General features: G+C 44.6%; 2 protein-coding genes across 3 annotated transcripts; one reads left to right on the top strand and one right to left on the bottom strand.

Annotated features, from left to right (window-relative positions):
• The first annotated feature begins 7,618 nt into the window (after positions 1–7,618).
• Positions 7,619–10,735, top strand: LOC124704094 (glutamine synthetase cytosolic isozyme 1-3-like). 2 transcript variants are annotated; one of them, XM_047236338.1, is made up of 13 exons: positions 7,619–7,814; positions 8,056–8,095; positions 8,360–8,463; positions 8,624–8,672; positions 8,820–8,926; positions 9,023–9,110; positions 9,314–9,442; positions 9,563–9,637; positions 9,720–9,773; positions 9,907–9,944; positions 10,037–10,196; positions 10,315–10,375; positions 10,464–10,735. In XM_047236338.1, the coding sequence occupies exons 1-13, from the start codon at positions 7,741–7,743 to the stop codon at positions 10,574–10,576; spliced, it is 1,092 nt and encodes a 363-aa protein (XP_047092294.1). In that variant the 5' UTR covers positions 7,619–7,740; the 3' UTR covers positions 10,577–10,735. The 2 variants fall into 2 exon arrangements, with proteins under 2 accessions (XP_047092294.1, XP_047092293.1); XM_047236337.1 differs by having other exon boundaries at positions 8,624–8,714.
• A 203-nt stretch (positions 10,736–10,938) lies between these two features.
• Positions 10,939–17,769, bottom strand: LOC124704092 (phosphoglucomutase, cytoplasmic-like). Its single transcript, XM_047236336.1, has 18 exons — positions 17,657–17,769; positions 16,319–16,400; positions 15,912–15,967; positions 15,536–15,649; positions 15,112–15,174; positions 14,899–15,018; positions 14,705–14,805; positions 14,484–14,543; positions 14,301–14,400; positions 14,058–14,215; positions 13,882–13,977; positions 12,897–12,960; positions 12,744–12,825; positions 12,432–12,607; positions 12,274–12,350; positions 11,884–12,016; positions 11,343–11,459; positions 10,939–11,246 (listed from the first exon to the last, which is right to left on the bottom strand). The coding sequence occupies exons 1-18, from the start codon at positions 17,732–17,734 to the stop codon at positions 11,175–11,177; spliced, it is 1,749 nt and encodes a 582-aa protein (XP_047092292.1). The 5' UTR covers positions 17,735–17,769; the 3' UTR covers positions 10,939–11,174.
• Between the last annotated feature and the right edge of the window lie 233 nt (positions 17,770–18,002).

The raw sequence follows: 18,002 nt of genomic DNA, 5'->3' as shown, positions 1-18,002 counted from the left end.
TTTTGCAATTTGTTTAGATTTAAATTTACCTAAGCCATACGCGGACAAGGCCCACAATATACTTTCTATAGAAGATGGAGAGATATGAGGACTGGATGAGCTCGGGGGCGACCAAGGTGGCGCTTGGCGGCTGCCCAAACAAAGTCGCGCTCGACGGCAACCTAGGCCGCGCTCGACAGCAACTTGGGACGCAGTCGACCCCTGCCCTTGCCGTGCTCAGTCGCTGCTTCCTCCCATAACTACACATGGTTCGCTGCTTCCTCCCATAACTACACATGGTTGTTGCTTGAGGCAGCTGGGGTGTGCAACGCAGCGCGAGCTGAGACATGCGGCTTATCGATCGGTTTAGAATTCTTTTCTCCTTCAGCGCCTGGTTCAGTGCGACGCGCTGAATCCAGTCGATCTCGGAGAGAGAGAAGGAGAGAGAAGGAGAGTGAGCTCTTAGAGCAAGGATAATAACATAGCCAGCTACCGGCTATATAGTCATGCCATGTCATATAAAGCTTTCATACAATAAGCTGGCCATTGGGTTGGCCCTATAAATATTTTAGTATTAAATGGTTACATGTGAATGTGTTTGCATACAAGACTCAAAACATGAGAACAGCCGGCTATAACATCTATGGTAGGCGGGCTGCAGCTTTTTGAAATTTGTGCTTTAGCCAGGCTACAAGTGAAGAGCCAACTCTCTTCTCTCCCCTCCCTTCTCTCTCTTCCACATAAGATTTTGCTGATATTTAATTGCTTATAGTCTGCTGAGTAGGATCTATTGTACTTGCTCTTATGCAAGAATCAGCTCTAGCACGTGCTCCTAGGCACTTTGCGAGAGTAAAAGGTGGACCATATATTGATAAAGTACTACATTTTTATAGCTCACTATTATATATGTTGGTTCTAAGTTAGCTATAGACGACATGACATTTGGCTTATAACCAGCAGCCGGTTACACTATTGGAATTGCTCTAAAGATGTGTGACCATCATTTATCTATGCAAGGAGAACGAGCAGGGGCTATACACCACAACATGTACTCTCTTCGCAGATCTCCAAAAACCTCTTCAACCTTTTGTTCTCCAGAAATCTCTTCAGCGTTCATTCGAAGGCTCCGTGATTCCTTTCATTCAAAACCATCAATACCAGCGGAACATCATCTAAGATTGTTAATATTGTGTATTCCGTGTTGTGATATAGAATCCATCAGGACCAAGTCCTTCGCCGTATGCTTATATTGTATAAAAGCATTGTAAGACTTCTGTCTATATAAGGTTGATCCTTAAACATCATCTAAGATTGTTTTATTTGATGTGATCGGAACATCATATACAAAGGTCATCAATGCCTTGTTTGTTGGTTCCGCAGAAGCTGCACGGGCCATATATAGTTGTACTAGGAAATATATTCAATCCCACATCCCATAGTTTTAAGAGCACCTCCAGCCGTTGGCGCTTCCTACGGCCTAATCCGGGGTGAAGTACCGCCGGATTGGATGAAAGTTTAGTGTGGAGAGAGCCGAACTTTCAGTCGTCCCCCCAGCTAGGCGCCCAACGATCGGCGTATTTGTCTTTATTTTCACAAATAAACTCACAGTTCGGCGTATTTGACAAATTTTGGCCAATATTTGGCCTATTTTCACAAAGCGTGAGGAGTAGCCCGACGGCGGAATATAGGCAGACGGGAATAGGTCGATGGAATATAGGCTTGTGGGAGGAGGGACGGCGGAATATAGGCTTGTGTGGTGCCGGCAGCGAGAGAGTTACGAGGGGGGGGGGGATTTGCGGTGAGAAAGTGGTGGGGTTCACGTGTTTCTCGCCGATATAGGGGGCATGTCTCCGCTTTTCTCTCGTCTGGACTCCCCGAGCGCACCCCGGGAGGCCGGGGATGGCCTGCGCTCTCCGGATAGATTTTAGACCCTTTTCCGGGGAAACGAGGAACCGGATGCGTGGCTGGGCCGAGTAACGCCGTCCGAATGAAAAAAAGGATATCGTGGGCCTCATCGGGGAGACGGCTGGAGGTGCTCTAACTGAACTTCAGCCCGGTTCCAACCTCGTGTTGGCGGAGCCTGGACTTCACCAAGACCAAGAAAAAATTAAGCTCTTTTATTAGATACACAAAAGTAGCCCCAACTCATGTTTACTTTTATGAGACGGTGACAGTGTTGTAGCAGGGTGGACAAAGGCACCATAGATTAGGGAGGAAAGACACCACGGTGAGGTCAAGGTGTATAGGCGGGGCCGAGAGAGACATTGAGACGTACACGGAAGCAAGCCAAGTTTTCATATTTACGTTCAATAGCCTCATAAAAGGCCATAAGCTATGGATTTTTTTGACTCCATTATTCACTCTCTTCTGCGAGAAAAAGACCATCGTCGTGGTAAGTTTCCGTAGGGATGTCAGAGCAACTCTACCAGATTTCTTATATCAGCCCGTAAAGTGGAATTGGACCGATATAACGTTTTACGCTTTTTCTTGGGGCTAGATCAGACCACTTAGAGCAATTCTAATAGTATAGCCAACTGTTGGCTATAACAAGATGTCATATCATTTGTAGTCATCATATAGCTAACATGTACAATAGTTGGCTATAAGAATGTAGTACTTTACTAATATATGACCCACCTTTCACTCTCACAAGCGTGCCTAGGAGACGCTGCAAGAAATTCTGCTATCGCGATAAGTAAGTTTCACCCTCCTTCTCTCTCCTCTTCTCTCTCCTCCAACTCATCTAAAATATATTATTTAATGTCTTATAGTCAGCTGACTGGACTCTATTGTACTTGCTCTTATACACGGTTTGGAATGGGGCAACTTAACATTTAAAAACGTAAATATTTAAGCAGCACAATTATATCATACGGAGTAATATTCACCAACACTCAACGACAACAAAGCAAAATGATATCTCGTGCAGGTGGGCTCGGTATATTTTGATCATGCTAGACATGTTAATTAAGGAGGTTAATTAAGCATGTCGTTTGGGTCAGCTGCAATAATTACAAGACACATGTGGTAAGGTGCATAAGAGGTTTTGTGTTTGTGTTTTGTGCAACAAATACGACAAAGGCTAGTGTTAGCCGGAATTTTCTCCGCTGGTAAAAATTTCAGGTCCCGGGCCCTTAATGACATTTTGACTAGCGACACCCTTGTTTGATTCAAACAAATAGTATATGAATTCGGTAGGATTTTGTTATTTAAAATTTCTTATGTGTACTGTTCAATTTGTAGGGTTGGAATCCTTAAAAGTGTACGGGAAGTTTTCCTATGTGGAATTGCATCGCGCTATGCTTCGGAGGAAAAAAAAATCCATCCGCTCAAACATCATGCTACGATTTATTTATTCGGTGAGTGCAGATTTTAGTTTCTGTAGAATTTAAGTAGATGTGACATTCTAATCTTGTAATCTTCCTGTTGAAACAAGCCTTTGGTGTGTCAGCGCGAACAACTTCAAAGATTCGTCGTCGGTGCCACGTCGTACCCACATCTGTGAGTGACATATACTCTCCCATATTCCCGTAAGTCGTGTCGTGTCTCGTGTCACAAGCTAACTAGGTCGCGTGATATTCTTGCAGGAATAAACTAGTTTGCAGATTACTTAAAGATTGTCCACGTCGCCGGGTGTATCGATCGGGTGAGTTTGCATGATTGATCTCGGCCTGCCTCGATCGACGTGTGTACTGAATCCTGATTCAGTCATGCCCACACTCACAAACACGGATGGGCGCATTTTCTCGTCGATTCGTCGGCGTTGTACGGAAGAAACCAGACGGTGCCGCGTGCTCCTAATGGACGGCGCTAGCTTCTTCCTTGAAGCTTCTGGACACCGGGATAGACAAACAAAGACTCGGCTTTCCGTTGAGTGATTCTCACGTGGTGCTGCTCATCATGCCTTATCTATTATTTAAACCAGGGCCACCTACTTATCTTGTTTCTGCTTTGTATCTTTGCAAGCATGTAACGTGCGTAGCACCGTGAAATGTTATACGCATCAATAAACTTTTATGGAAAAAATTACGGCCAAACTAAGTTACTCCCTCTATACCAGTTTACTGGGCTTATTGTGAATTTGGAAATATACCAAGAAATTTGGTTCAATTCGGTAATTAATACATGATTAATTCCTGTAATCCCGCTTTCCTTGCATACAAAACAAACGTAACCATCCAATGCATGCACTTAATTTGGAGGAAGCAATTAAGAACGCCAATGCATGTGCTCATTTTCAGCCAGGACGGTGGCCTGACCCCGCTCATTACCTAGGTCACAACGCTGGCTCTAATAAGCCCAATAAACCGGTATGGAGGAAGTAGTACTCCGTACTATCTTCATTTCGAAATGTTAGCCTTTTCAAAAGCTTAGGTTTCTAAAAGGCCTTAATTACATTTTAGAACTCGGGTAATAATTACCCAGCTCGAATTGGGTAGAATGTGGTGTGGGGTTTGTCTAGAGTCTACGGGGCTGCATGCGAGTAGCGCCTTGCCGACCAATCAATTAGAGTGGTCACAATATAGAGAAATGGAGATTTTAACTTACAAAATGGAGCAGTAAATTCGGACATAAAGTTTAATGGATACATCTCGAAATTCTACATGCTCACACAGTCATTTCCCGGAAAACCATCATTTTTAGTGTCATGTGTAAAAAAAGATGAATTTTGGTATAAAAAAGAGGTTAGCACGTGACAATTTAATTTTTGTCTTTTTTACACAAGTCACAAAAATGTCAGTTTTTCGTAAAACTTGATATGTGCACATTGAAGATTGATATGTAAGTTTGTTCAATTTCTTTCTTACATTTTGAAATATTTTTTCCGATGGCAGAAGCATATGCTCTTATGTGCCGAATTGAATTTATGGTGCTCTTCGATCTTATTTTACTTCTTCGCTCATCTTGTGTGTCGTGTATACATCACTGTCATCTCTTCTTATGCATGTTTGGTTGGGTCGAGTCCTTGCTTTGAACGTTCAATTATTGTATATCCTTTTTGGGGCCTAACTCCACAAACACATCCTGCCAGAAAAGAGTGATGTTGCGTGGTTTCAAGATGAAGATCACCTTATCTCTGATCCATCAGATCGTGATACGACTTTTGAATTAAAAATATCTCACGTCTGGCGCGACAGGTGGATTCTTGGAAGATCTGCTGCTGATATTGCTCCTTCCCTGACACGAAGCTAGTTAACACTGAAGTGCGCAACAGAAGAAATGTGGCGCGGAGGCTGCAAAACAACAGTTGGGCTGACGATCTTAGAACTCACGCTCCTCTCTCTGAACAATGTGCCCGGGAGTGTCTTCAGCTCTGGATTGCGGTTGCGGGTGTGATTAGAGATGTCTCGAGGCCAGATACGTTCAACTGGCCATGGTCGAGTTCCGGAGAGTACACTGCACAGTCCACGTACAGCCTGCTCAAGCAGGGCGACATCAGATTTCCGCTACCCAAAACCATCTGGAAGAGCAAGATCTTCCTCTGGCTAGCTGCGCGACACCGTATTTGGACCTCTGGCCGTCGTCGCCTGCGCCATGGACTTCAAGAAGCACACCTCTCCTTGCTTCGTGTCCGGCCAGGAGGAGGGCGCTAAGGAGCATATACTGATTCAATGCATTTTCGCGAGGGGGGTCTGGCAAAAGTGTTGTCGGGCATTATGCATTGCGAGTTTGCGACCCAAATTCCTATGCCGAACAACATGTTGGAGGAGTGGTGGCTCCGTGAGCGGCGGAGGATCAGCAAACTCTGCACGACTTGTTGCGCCTTATGGAATGACATGAACACTTGGGCATCGAGAACTCACACCGTCACTCAACTATCGACACCCATCCTTGCAGGGTTCAAGATGATCATCCCTTCTAGAGGAGTAGGAGTAGGAGTACCTACAGAAGTCGTGATGAGTTAGTTTTTCTGTCTTTTGTAGTGTGCCATACCCTTTCTTGTTCGCAAGAAGAGCATGTTCTTGTAATTATAACTTTTCCTTCTATAACATTATGGTACGCTTTCATGTACTCTCGAAAAAAAAATTACATCGTGTTTTATCGTGCATATTGATCTAAATATATTATACATAGATAGTATTTTTTCAGTCCTTGATAGTATATAATCTCCATGATCAATTGGCAAATAGATGGAATTCTAAAGGGCAGTAGACGAGCTAGCTTACCTACCATTTGATCATGATCCTCTTCAAAATACTGTTTCGTCCCATTTATAAATAAAGCACACATGACCGAAAATATTAAGAAAGGAAGAGCTCTAGGCAGGGCTCGAGCCCACGTCGCGTGAATGGGTGTAGAAAGGTACGCGTGTAGCTACCAACTGGGCGACGCCTAGTTCCCCCCCCCCATAAAAAGAGACCGGTGGGAGAGATGAGACCATGCGGAAATATATTTGGAAAGGATAAGCTCTAGACGCGACATCGTAAGGAGCCGGGACTTGATCTCATGTTGCGGGAACTTACGCAGAAAGCGAAACTCTGATAACGCTCCCGGCCTAATCTTGTTATTAAGGTTCATTCAGAAGATGTCAAAATAAAACATTGATATGCATTCTATCGACCTCTTTAAAAAGGAATGCGTGAATTATGTCGGTGTGTCACAGTCTCACGAAGCCACGGTACGTGTTATGTTATCCCACAAGGGGATAGCGAGTGATGCCGCGGGAGGTACGAAAGCTAAGCTAGTCGCTTTCCTATCTCCCAAGTATCCCACATCACCGTCCTTGGCCGCTAGGCAAGATCCGATAATCCACTCTACAAGATTCCGACGAGCGTGGCGTCGGGCGTAGAGAACCGTTTGCCCTTTAGCGACGGTGCGTAGTCATGGTCCGCTAGGCACATCACGCAAACCGTACTACCTTCATGCATAAGCAAATATCCCCGGGATGCTTGCCCATGTACACATAGCCAGTTTTTGATGCACCGTAGTACCGTGGACCGATTCACGGTGGCTCGGTTCGTTTGGATCGCACCGCACCTCTAAGTCGTGCCTTTTTTCGTGTAAACGGGACTGAACTGCCTCATTTTTTAGGTTATCCTGCTGAAGAAGATGCTCACTTGTTCGTCACAAAATGGTAACGGTACGTGCAAAGACCCGTACTGAAAGACGGCAGTCCCAGTCTACCCTACACGGAAGTACCCCTCCGGTCTTTTTTAGTTGACTCAAATTTAGTATAATTTTTATACTAAATTTAAGTCAATTAAAAGAGACCGGTGTTTTCCGCAAAAAAAAAAAGAGACCGGTGCTATCGACTCTAGAGTGTCGTTGTCGTTAACGTCCTGATCGTACTCAACGATTTCGACGGGCGCGCGCCGGGGCTCGACAACGTTTTTGTTTGGACTTTTCACTCGCAAGAACAGCATGGTGGTGTGCGCTAGCTCGGCCGGTCTGTGTGCACGCTAGCGCGTCCCGTGTACCGTGTACGTGCACCGGTGGTGGTGCCACAAGAGACGTAGTACGTGACCCAAGGACAGCCGTACGTTACACATTACGTACGCCGGCCCAGTCACAGATTTCGAGAGCCTGCCGCATCTCACCGGCCAAGGCCACCAACCTTTCAGGCAGGCCTCGTCACTTCACTACTTATAGACGGAAGGGCGTAGGTGTCCAGCCACCAAATCACACGCTCGCTCTGCATTTCCAAGAGAACTATCTAGGCTGCCACCGGAACACCTCTCCAGCCATCTCCTTGCTCTGCCTCCTTCCTCCGGGGGAAGAAGAAGAAACGAAACCGTCAGCACCAGCTGAGCGCCGGCCGCCATGTCTCTGCTCACCGACCTCCTCAACCTCGACCTGTCCGACTGCACCGGCAAGATCATCGCCGAGTACATATGGTAAGATTGCTCCTCTACTTCCTCCACCTTCTTCGGCACCGTCCCATCCCATCCGATGTTAATTTCTTCCCAAGAAAATCCTTGTGTTCCAACTTCCATCTTGTCTTGTGGGTTTTCTTTTCCTCCAGGCCAGTAAGAAATGTTCTGTTTTCTGTCGTTTTAATCAATGATATCTTGCTTTTAGTTTAGTTTATAGGCCTCATTAATCTACTTCCGTTGACACCTCGTGTGTGTAATCCAGGGTCGGCGGCACCGGGATGGATGTGAGGAGCAAAGCCAGGGTAAGCCCGCTTCCTATCCTAGTATCCTACTACCCTCATAGCTCCAGCTCTAAATTTCTTGTACTCCTACTAGACTCAGCGTCGCGGCTTTTTCTAGATACGGATATATCGATCGAGACGTATTTCAGCGTCTAGATAGATATGGTACTTAGACAAAGCCGTGACACTTACTTAGTTTGGAACGGAGGCAATATTTCTTAGCCATGAAGGCATTGCAAGTTCTGGCAGTTCTTGAGCCGTGAATTGTCTTTACTGAATCATCAGACGTTACCTGGACCTGTCGATGACCCGAGCAAGCTTCCAAACTGGAATTTTGACGGCTCCAGCACAGGACAAGCCACGGGTGACGACAGCGAAGTCATCCTCCGGTACGCTCTTGGTTACACACACTCTCTCTCTCTCTCTCTCTTTAAAGGAAACTCTTGATTACACTCTTAATTTACATTGATTTGTGTGCCTTGAGGTTGAACTAAATTTGTCCTTTTCTCCAAACATGAACTAATATGTCTTCGTTTGCTTTCTGTCAAGCCCTCAAGCCATCTTCAGGGATCCGTTCAGGAAGGGGAATAACATCCTGGTAAAATCAACAACCTCCTTTCGTCATCTTAAAAAAAACCTTGTTTCGTATAACACAAAAGTTTATGCCATCTTTTTTTTGAGAATGGAATTTTATAATTTTCCATTCTCACAAATTTTCACCTAATTTTGAACCCTGTATATATAGGTTATCTGTGACTGCTACTCACCTACCGGAGAGCCGATTCCGTCCAACAAGCGGTATAACGCGGAAAGGATATTCAGCCATCCAGATGTCAAGGCTGAAGAACCATGGTCGGTACTCAGTATCTCAGCCAATTTACAGCACAAATAATCAATTTATTTTGTTCCAACTGATCGTGTTGTGCCTCTCATATTGCGAAATTCAAGGTATGGGATCGAGCAGGAGTACACCCTTCTTCAGAAGGACACCAACTGGCCTATTGGATGGCCACTAGGGGGCTACCCTGGTCCTCAGGTAACTAACTAGGCATGTCGCATATTGCACTATTGCAGCAATCTTAACCGAGATCCATCCCGTAAGCAAGGGTGGAAACTTAGTTGCAGACGCTACATCTTAGCTCAGCACTTGCTGATAAGCACTTCAAAAATGCTGAGCTGACAGAGTAAGCCGTGCTTGCCAATCCTACTTCAGTAATGAACGATGAAATCGTGTGACAGGGACCATATTACTGCGCCGCCGGTGCGGATAAATCCTACGGGCGCGACATCGTCGACGCGCACTACAAGGCCTGCCTCTACGCCGGCATCAGTATCGGTGGCATCAACGCAGAGGTTATGCCAGGACAGGTAGTTTCAGGCACACAAAATTACCTCCAGATGAACTGAACCTTGCCTGCCTGCTGTATTCCGATGCATGTTCTTTCATCAGATTCTTCATGTACTTATTGTTGTCTGAACTCTGAACAGTGGGAGTTCCAAGTCGGCCCTTCCGTCGGCATCTCGGCCGGCGACCAGCTCTGGGCGGCTCGCTACATTCTGGAGGTAAGAACTACCTCGGCTTGTTAACTGAAATGGAACTTTCAAGGTTTTCATTTGGTTTATTTAACCTGTGTGTGCCTAACAGCGGATCACCGAGATCGCTGGCGTCGTCGTCTCCTTCGACCCCAAGCCGATCCCCGTGAGCATTTCTTCTGCTGCTGCTTCTTTCCCCAAAGACTTTCAGCTCAATCTGCTGCTACATCGGCCATGGTCATTACTCATTAGCATTAGGCGTCAGCCGTAACCGTAACTCTCTTTGTATGTGACTGCAGGGAGAATGGAATGGAGCTGGTGCGCACGTCAACTTCAGGTGAGAAAATGAAAACTAGCGGGCAATGCATCATTATGGTCTACGACTCCTTGTGTTATGACATTTCCCCTGTTGTGGTTCTCTCAATGCAGCACCAAGTCGATGAGGAGCGAGGGCGGGTACGAGCTGATCAAGAAGGCGATCAAGAAGCTGGAGGCGCGGCACATGGAGCACATCGCCGCCTACGGCGAAGGCAACGAGCGGCGGCTCACCGGCCGCCACGAGACCGCCGACATCAACACCTTCACATGGGTAAAACACTAAAACTTGATACCGACAAGCCCTAGCAACGGCATGTTCAGACTTCAGAGTCGCATTTGCAGTGCTCTCTCATCTTACCTGCTTCTTGCTGTTGTTGTGTCTATTCCAGGGCGTCGCGAACCGTGGCGCGTCAGTTCGGGTCGGCCGCGACACCGAGAAGGAAGGCAAAGGTGAGACCCCAGAGATAATGGCTGCCTTCTTGCCGGTGACGAAGTGCTCTGGTTTTTGCGCTGGTGTGTTGATTGGTTTTCGTTTCAGGTTACTTCGAGGACAGGAGGCCGTCGTCCAACATGGATCCCTACGTCGTCACCTCCATGATCGCCGAGACCACCGTCCTCTGCAACAGCAATCTCTCCAATGGCAGCAAGTAGAATGTGTTCATTCTGTGGTCTGCACTACTACCAATGGGGCCGAGTGTAAGGGTTGCCGTGCTGGATGAGACTGGCAGACAGGGTCAGAGACTTCGTTTGAATAACAAATCAATAACAGAAGCAATGTGCTTAGCATCGTAACTGGTTGTACATTACTCACTCGCCCTGAACTTTGTGGCTTGTAAACCTCTCAGTGTTTGAGACTTCGAGTGAGACTTGTGTTCATCGTTCTGAATTTGGCCGGAAGAGTATCTCATGTGCTTTGTTTTCCCAGGATATTAATCAACCACGAAGACTAACTATACCAACAAGTGGCGCCATCCATCCCGTGGATGATCAAGATAAGTTGGGCACACAAATACTCGACCAAAAAAACACACGTCAATATATCGCTTGAAGAATTCACTCTGGATTACATCACTGTGACAACATTACAGCCGCATACTGTACCAGCAGCAGTGTGTGCAGTATAGGCAACGAAACAGGGACGGTCTGGTACATACAATTTATTCATGTGTGAGATGTAAAAAGAAAGCTATCGAACAGGAGGCCAAAACGGAACTGCATAAGCGGCCTCGGCACGTATCTAAGTCAAAATTTATGTGATCACAGTTGGGGCAGATCGACCAGTGTACTCCTGAATCTTTGAAAGCTTCAGGGCGACATCAACCTGGATACGGAGGTACAATCAGAACTGCAAACCTCGCAAAAATGTTTGACGATTTGTTCAAAGCATATAATGGGTATACACGGGATCTGATCTTACCAGTGGGGAAAGAGCATCCGAAGACTCCCTCCCGGTTTTGGATGAATCATTCTCGTACTGCTCAATGTAGATACGAATAGTAGCACCAACTGAACCAGTTCCTGAAAGGCGGAACACCTGAAACGCCGCGAGCTACTGTTAGTTCATCATCATTTGTAGCAACCACTATCAAACAGCTAGCAAAAAATGGATCGCCTCGACCACTAATAACCATTAACTGGTTATATTGCAACTTCAAATATGTGCATGCAGACTAAATATATGTGCTGCTTCATTTGCTTTGGTTTACGAAACAAAACAAGGCATATTTAAAGAGGACATATTCAACGACATTAGGTCTTATGCGCGGCAATGGGCGGACGCGGGAGCCGGGGTGTCCGTCAACTCCTCCCCTAGACTAGTTTTTCTTGGGTTGAGTTGTATGGCGGGGTGTGTCCTCTAGGGGACTTGTACATATAACCTTCTTTTCTATCAATGCATCGAAACGCAATGCTTTTGCGTTTTCGCGAAAAAACCAATTAATAGCCATGATGTTTCATACCAGTCGGGAACCATCTCCGAAGAGATATCTGATACCCTGATGCTTGGAGACAGAGCCATCAACAGGATCCTTATACTCAAACTCATCAGCAGAGACAACATCCGCCACATTAGGCTGGATTTCCTTGATCAACCTGAGGAAAAGGAAAACAATTTAGATCTACCGTCTTCTAATGCATATGCTTTGTCAGTGACATGGAAGTATCAAGCTTTGAGGGCTGAGAAAAGTATGCAAGTTTGCAGAGAATCAAACAGTCGTATACTGTATATCATTGTGCATAAGACTGCATAAGTAATTTTCATATCAATTCCATTTGTATGCGTAAGAAATTTTTTCATATAGGTCTTCATTTTGAATTATTGCCTACTGCATCGAATAGAAGTAACTTACTTGTTAACATCAGACAGGGACGACTGCAGCTTGACTAGGTTTGCCATAAGTTCCTTAGCAGCTTCTGCATCAACATTCTTTAATAATAAACAGTTATGTTAGCAACTTAACATTTTCAAATGTGTTGTATGAACATATATGTCAGTTGAGTGAAGTACCTCATAGTCATATCGTGTATAATAATGGCGACCATAAGTAGCCCAGTGCTGAAGAACAATATCTTCAACAGTAACAAGTTTATCTCCTCCAAGGTTGTCTTTGTTCTTGTAAGCTAGGATAGATAGCCATGCTAGAACAGCCCAAATACCATCCTTTTCGCGAATGTGGTCAGAACCTAAAACAAAGTAAACAATGTAGGATGTCTAGTTAGTGGAACGAAAAGGCAAAACCAACTTGTTCAATCAATTCTGGTTGCTTTTTTTGTGATTAAGACATGCATTGAAGGTAAGCTAAGACTTCCCAAACATTACCAGTGCCAAAGCTTTCTTCACCACAAACTGAGCACATTCCAGCATCCATCAGGTTCCCGAAAAATTTCCACCCGGTAGGCACCTGAAACATGGCATTTTTCATATATATTTGTCCATTATTTGAAATTAGTGACTTATGATCATAATACTTACCTCGAAGAACTTGAGATTCAAATTCTTGGCAACTACATCAAGGGCAGCTGATGTCGGCATGCTCCTGCAATTTCACCACTGGATCAACTTACTGAAGCACAACAGCACATTTTAAATGGTAGGTGGCATGGCAATTATAATCCCAGCCACGTCATACAAGATCCAACAACAACATAGATACAAATCGTAAATGGCATTTTATAAATCTAAATACCACAGTATATAAAAAAACCTGGAACAGGATTAGTTAGACAGAGAAGCTGAACGTTTAAGCGAGATATGGATACATTTCTAATCAATGTTGCTGCAAATTATGTGAAATTCACGCCTTACATGGATGAATGTACATTATTTTTCTATGTTATCACCTTATCGGAGCAGCAAGAATGCTCTTATCACCGTTTTCCCAATCGGGATAAAGGCCAAGACTAGATGGCACTTGGCAGATTTCTGCCGCAGCAGCTGGCTGATCATAAACTTTACGACGTACAAGCCATGGGGCCAGCAACAATAAATATATCAGGCATCCACAGTTGGGGTCCCATTTACAAGATTTTTTCAGTGACATTTCCAGTTAAGTATAACTTACTACCCTTTTCATCTTCACATTTTGTATGTTTTTTTTCTCAAACAGTAGCAGGTCTAGCAAAACAGTCCATAGCTCTAGATTGGTGTTTTAGGTTCTAGACTATCAACGGGCCAAAAGTTTCTGTAACTAGCTGTAAGCCTGTAACCGACCAGTTACCATCGGGAAATGGAGAGCTACCACAGTATCATGTCTACTGTACAGCATTAGGACAGCATGACTACTATCTTCTATCGACGGCATGCTTATTCAGATGCAGAACTGCTTAGTGAAATATGCATGGTTACTGCAGGCAGCAGTGCTATCTGCACCTAAAGCCTTGATTAAACTACATACGGAAGTTTCAGCCATAAAAAAAGAGCGTATTCTAGAAGATCAATATGCTGGAGATATTTTTACCTGGCAACTCCCTTCAGGCCAGAAGCAAAGTAAGGAATCGATTGAACAGCATTGGCTGCAATGATGGCAACCGAATCTGATGGTGTCACGAAGAATCTATAACAGAAGAAGGTATTCATCATCAACTGCATCAAATGCTTTTGTAGATTTTCAAAATGTAGTCTACTAAACAATACCTTTTGCCCAGAACCATGTTCCGGTCAGCATCTCCATCAGCTGCAGCACCAAATTCAGGGGGCTCAACATTTGAGCTTGACTTCCCAAGACCCATCCGTTCAACCAATTCTTTTGCATAGGTGAGGTTAGGATCCGGATGACCACCGCCAAAGTCCTCCTGTAACAATAGAAATGGAAAATTAACACCAACCAAAATATGTTTTCAACTTGGGATGACACAAGATATCAAGAACACATTATACCTTTGGAACACAGTTCAACAGTGAGCTTTCACTAGCGCCAAGCTCGTCCACAAACATGCGCTTTGCGTAAGCTCCAGCAACACCATGGAGGCCATCAAAACTAAAATCACAAACCAAGGATTCAGATGTGTTATGGGTTGTTCATAAGAAGCTTGTAGAAACATTTGTGCTATAGGTAAGTACCAGAACGAGAACTTTGGAGATGCCAGAAGCTTTTTAATTGCCTCGAAGTCAAAGATCGACCTGGAATTGAATGGATAAGAGTTAATATTCTCCTTTAAAAATTATTATTATTAGGGATTTCCCATTATAAAATGCAAGGTAAGCTCACACTTTAGTACAAGAAAAGATCATATAATAGTTGAAATAAAAATAATTAATGTATCCAAATAGAAGTTACATACTTCATCAGCTTTATGTAATCTGTAGCAGAGTCAAAGACATCAACATCAAAAGGACCTTCTGGTCCAGTGAAGGTAGTGACACCTACCGCGGAAACATCAACCTACATAGGGGGAAAATAAAAGAATGAACAGGGGGTTCCAATATCCTGCGAGTAAAAGGAACAGAAAGATAGAAGTGAAGGAACAAATCATACATCTGGAAGGTCGTCAGCAATGAGGTATTCAGTAATCGTCTTTGTATTAGAGAAAATCTTGTCAGTAACAGATTCAGGGGCAGGTCCACCATTCCCCATGTTATATTTGATACCAAAGTCCTGGCAAGTCCAACAAAAGGTGTTAATTTACACAGAACATCAGCCGATTGATTCGCAAGGAATATAGTAATAGTGAACATCATAATATTTTACCTCAGTCGGACCACCTGGGTTGTGACTGGCTGTTAAAATGAAGGCACCAGTAGCCTTTGATCCCTGTTAATAATTGTGTTAATAAATCACTAGATGCATAGTTTGTTGTAACAGGAAAAGAAGGATATGGTGATTAATGTTTACATGCGTTCATATAAACATGTGGGTTAGTGGTAATTGTGCATTTGGCATGACAACGCCATTACCCGACAAAAGGGACCAATTGGAAAAGTTGGTAACTAACAGCAAAATATAAATTGCTGGTCAAGTGGTTTGAATACAAGACCTCTTGATTTGGACGTACAGATAGTATCCCAACCAAATACATATTTATGTTATTTTTTAGATACGTGAACCAATTATATGCAGCTACGGCAATCAGGCAATGGCCCATGCAAGGCACTTTGGGAGAAACAAAACTTACATCAGCAGCAATTCTTTCCCGGATTATAGCAGATACAGCTGGAGTAGACAAGAGAGTGTCTTGTCCAACCCAGACACGTCTCACTCCATTAGCAGCAGCCATTTTTGTGATGATCTATAACAAAATATGTCAAATTTCCAAGCATAGTTCACTGAAAAATGACGATGTGCTAACATAATACAAGTCACGCATATAGAAGAGTTACATAAAATAGGTGATTTAAAGTTTTGACTGTAAATAGGTAAAATCTTGCAAACATTATTTTAAAAATGTGAGCGCTAAGACAAAAATCTGGAAATGAGGTCTGCAACAGCATCTTTATAACTATACATGTGACTTATAGACCTTACAAAATGAATAGACAATTGTGAATCACCTGAACAGCATCCTTTGAGAAATAGCGGCCATCACCGGAGACAACAATGGTTGCACCTATATGGAAAGAGGACAGCTTATATGAGAAAGAATTGTGGAGACAAGACAAGGAACATCGCGGAATATCTCAACTGTATTAACTCCTAAAATCATTTACAGTCTAAACGGCAAAGAAATGTGTAAGAGTAGCTCAATTATAATTCATTTAGCGCTTCTGATATCTTGAAAACTGGATAGATCTAGCATTTTCTTGCTACTAGACAGTTACCAGTTAACATCTGGAAATGGAATAATGACTATAGTTATAATTATGTGAAGGCCTGGCAGTACTAGATTATTTTATAAGAACAGGCAATGTGCAGTCAGATGTTCTAAGCAGGACGCATGTTCGTCTGATAAGCAACTAACCTTTCACTTCCTCAGCTGGAAGGGCATTAAATGTCGACTGGACAAAATTCGCAAGGTAATGAGGCTGCTGGAATACTGTAACCTGATAACAGAAACAGTCAACTATGAATAAGCATATATTACCAATGAATTTCGGTGGACTGTTGACAGAAGATATATCAAGAGAAGAGCTATGCCATAAGCCATCAGTGATCATCATTCATAAACATCCGATCATCTTTTATGTATTTAAAAACTACGCCAGCTAAACTATCGATCCTATTATTTTTCTTAAAGACAGGGTTAGCTGGCTATGAACACTTCCTTAGATCAATCAATTGAAACTAGATATCTATATACACTTGCACCAGGAAATACAGATCACATGGAGTTGGCTGCCTGAACATCAGAAATAATTTATCGCTCTAAAACTCATTAAATAACGAAATTCAACTGCGTGTTTACTCATTATGAAAAAGCACTCTAACACCATCAAAAATTCCACCCAAACATAAATTAGGCCACAACTTATGGACAGTCACCATGGCCACGGAGAAACGAAACCAAAACAGCAGGTGACCAGAGATGTGCTGTATAAAATACACGGGGTGGGTCTTGGAGCACTCTGCCGCACGTCACATCCAGAGCTTAGGAATCTGAACTGCTCTACTCAACGATTGCCACCTTTACAGCGTGTGAACATACGCGACATATTTAAGCAGTAGTTAACAAATCGTCAAGATCTTCTGCATCATATTGTTTACAAAAAAAACTACGGGAACACTCCTGAATTAAATATGAGGCGGAATCCAAAAAATGATCAGAGTAACCATGGCACCGCTGCATGCCGAGCCAGATCCCAGACGCAACGAGACGTTCCAGTATGGCTGGCATGGCAAGAGATCCTCGCAATGAGTACCGAGCAACAGACCCCGCGACATCAAACGGCCAGCCAGTGTGCAACTGTAAGGCATCAAACAACCGTACTCAGCGAGATCCAGCGATCGCTGCTGCAAATCTCCCGGGTTCGGGTCACGCTACTCCAGTTGCGATCCGACGTTCAGAACGGAACCGGCTGATCCCGCTGAAACGCGCGGTGCCGAACCAATTTCGATGGATCAAGCGCAAGCAAGCACGCACGCGCGCGCAGATCACGGTTAGGCCATTGGAGCAGGACGCGGATCAGCCCGATTACGGAGAAGTAAGAGCTACGCAGCGGCGGACGTGGCGAGCGAGCGAGATCCGCAGCCCGGAAGAGGAGCGGTTATCGCGGATCGGGGCACCCCCAAGCCTATCCTACGCTGCCACGGCGCATTGAGATCCGGATCGGGGGTGCGGGAACGGGAGCAGGGGGCGGACCTTCTTCCGGAGGCCGGAGGTGCCGGGCTTCTGGCCGTCGAAGGGCGTGGTTTCCTTCCTCGCCACCGAGAACACCATGGCTGCTGCTGCTGCCGGCTGCGTGCCGAGCCGCGGCGGCCGCTGCGCGGGCGAGAGGGAGGCGGAGAGCTGGCGGTGGGGAGATGGGGGGGAGTGAGGTAGGGAGGGAGTGGTGGTGCGGTGGCGAAGGCGACGAGGGCGTGGCGCTATTATAGCAGCGGGCGCCCAGGAGCATAACAGGATCATTCCTTTTCTTTTCTTTCTCTCCCTTTTTCTTCTACTCTATATAGGAAATTCGGTGGGTTTCTTTCTCTTCTGGTGTGCTTTC

This window comes from Lolium rigidum, chromosome 3 (genome assembly GCF_022539505.1).
Source record: "Lolium rigidum isolate FL_2022 chromosome 3, APGP_CSIRO_Lrig_0.1, whole genome shotgun sequence".
Taxonomy (NCBI): Eukaryota; Viridiplantae; Streptophyta; class Magnoliopsida; order Poales; family Poaceae; genus Lolium; species Lolium rigidum.
The sequence above is the reverse complement of the archived record's forward strand: the minus strand, read 5'-3'. Positions and strand labels throughout refer to the sequence as shown.

Bases quoted from the DNA above. Each gene is read 5' to 3' on its own strand.
- LOC124704094 (XM_047236337.1), top strand. From the start codon at position 7,741: ATGTCTCTGCTCACCGACCTCCTCAACCTCGACCTGTCCGACTGCACC. The intron at 8,927-9,022 runs GTCGGTACTCAG...GCGAAATTCAAG, and splicing joins GTCAAGGCTGAAGAACCATG to GTATGGGATCGAGCAGGAGT. The intron at 9,945-10,036 runs GTGAGAAAATGA...CTCTCAATGCAG, and splicing joins GGTGCGCACGTCAACTTCAG to CACCAAGTCGATGAGGAGCG.
- LOC124704092 (XM_047236336.1), bottom strand. From the start codon at position 17,734: ATGGTGTTCTCGGTGGCGAGGAAGGAAACCACGCCCTTCGACGGCCAG. The intron at 13,978-14,057 runs GTATTGTTTAGT...CTTCTGTTATAG, and splicing joins AACATGGTTCTGGGCAAAAG to ATTCTTCGTGACACCATCAG. The intron at 12,351-12,431 runs GTACTTCACTCA...TTATTATTAAAG, and splicing joins ATACACGATATGACTATGAG to AATGTTGATGCAGAAGCTGC.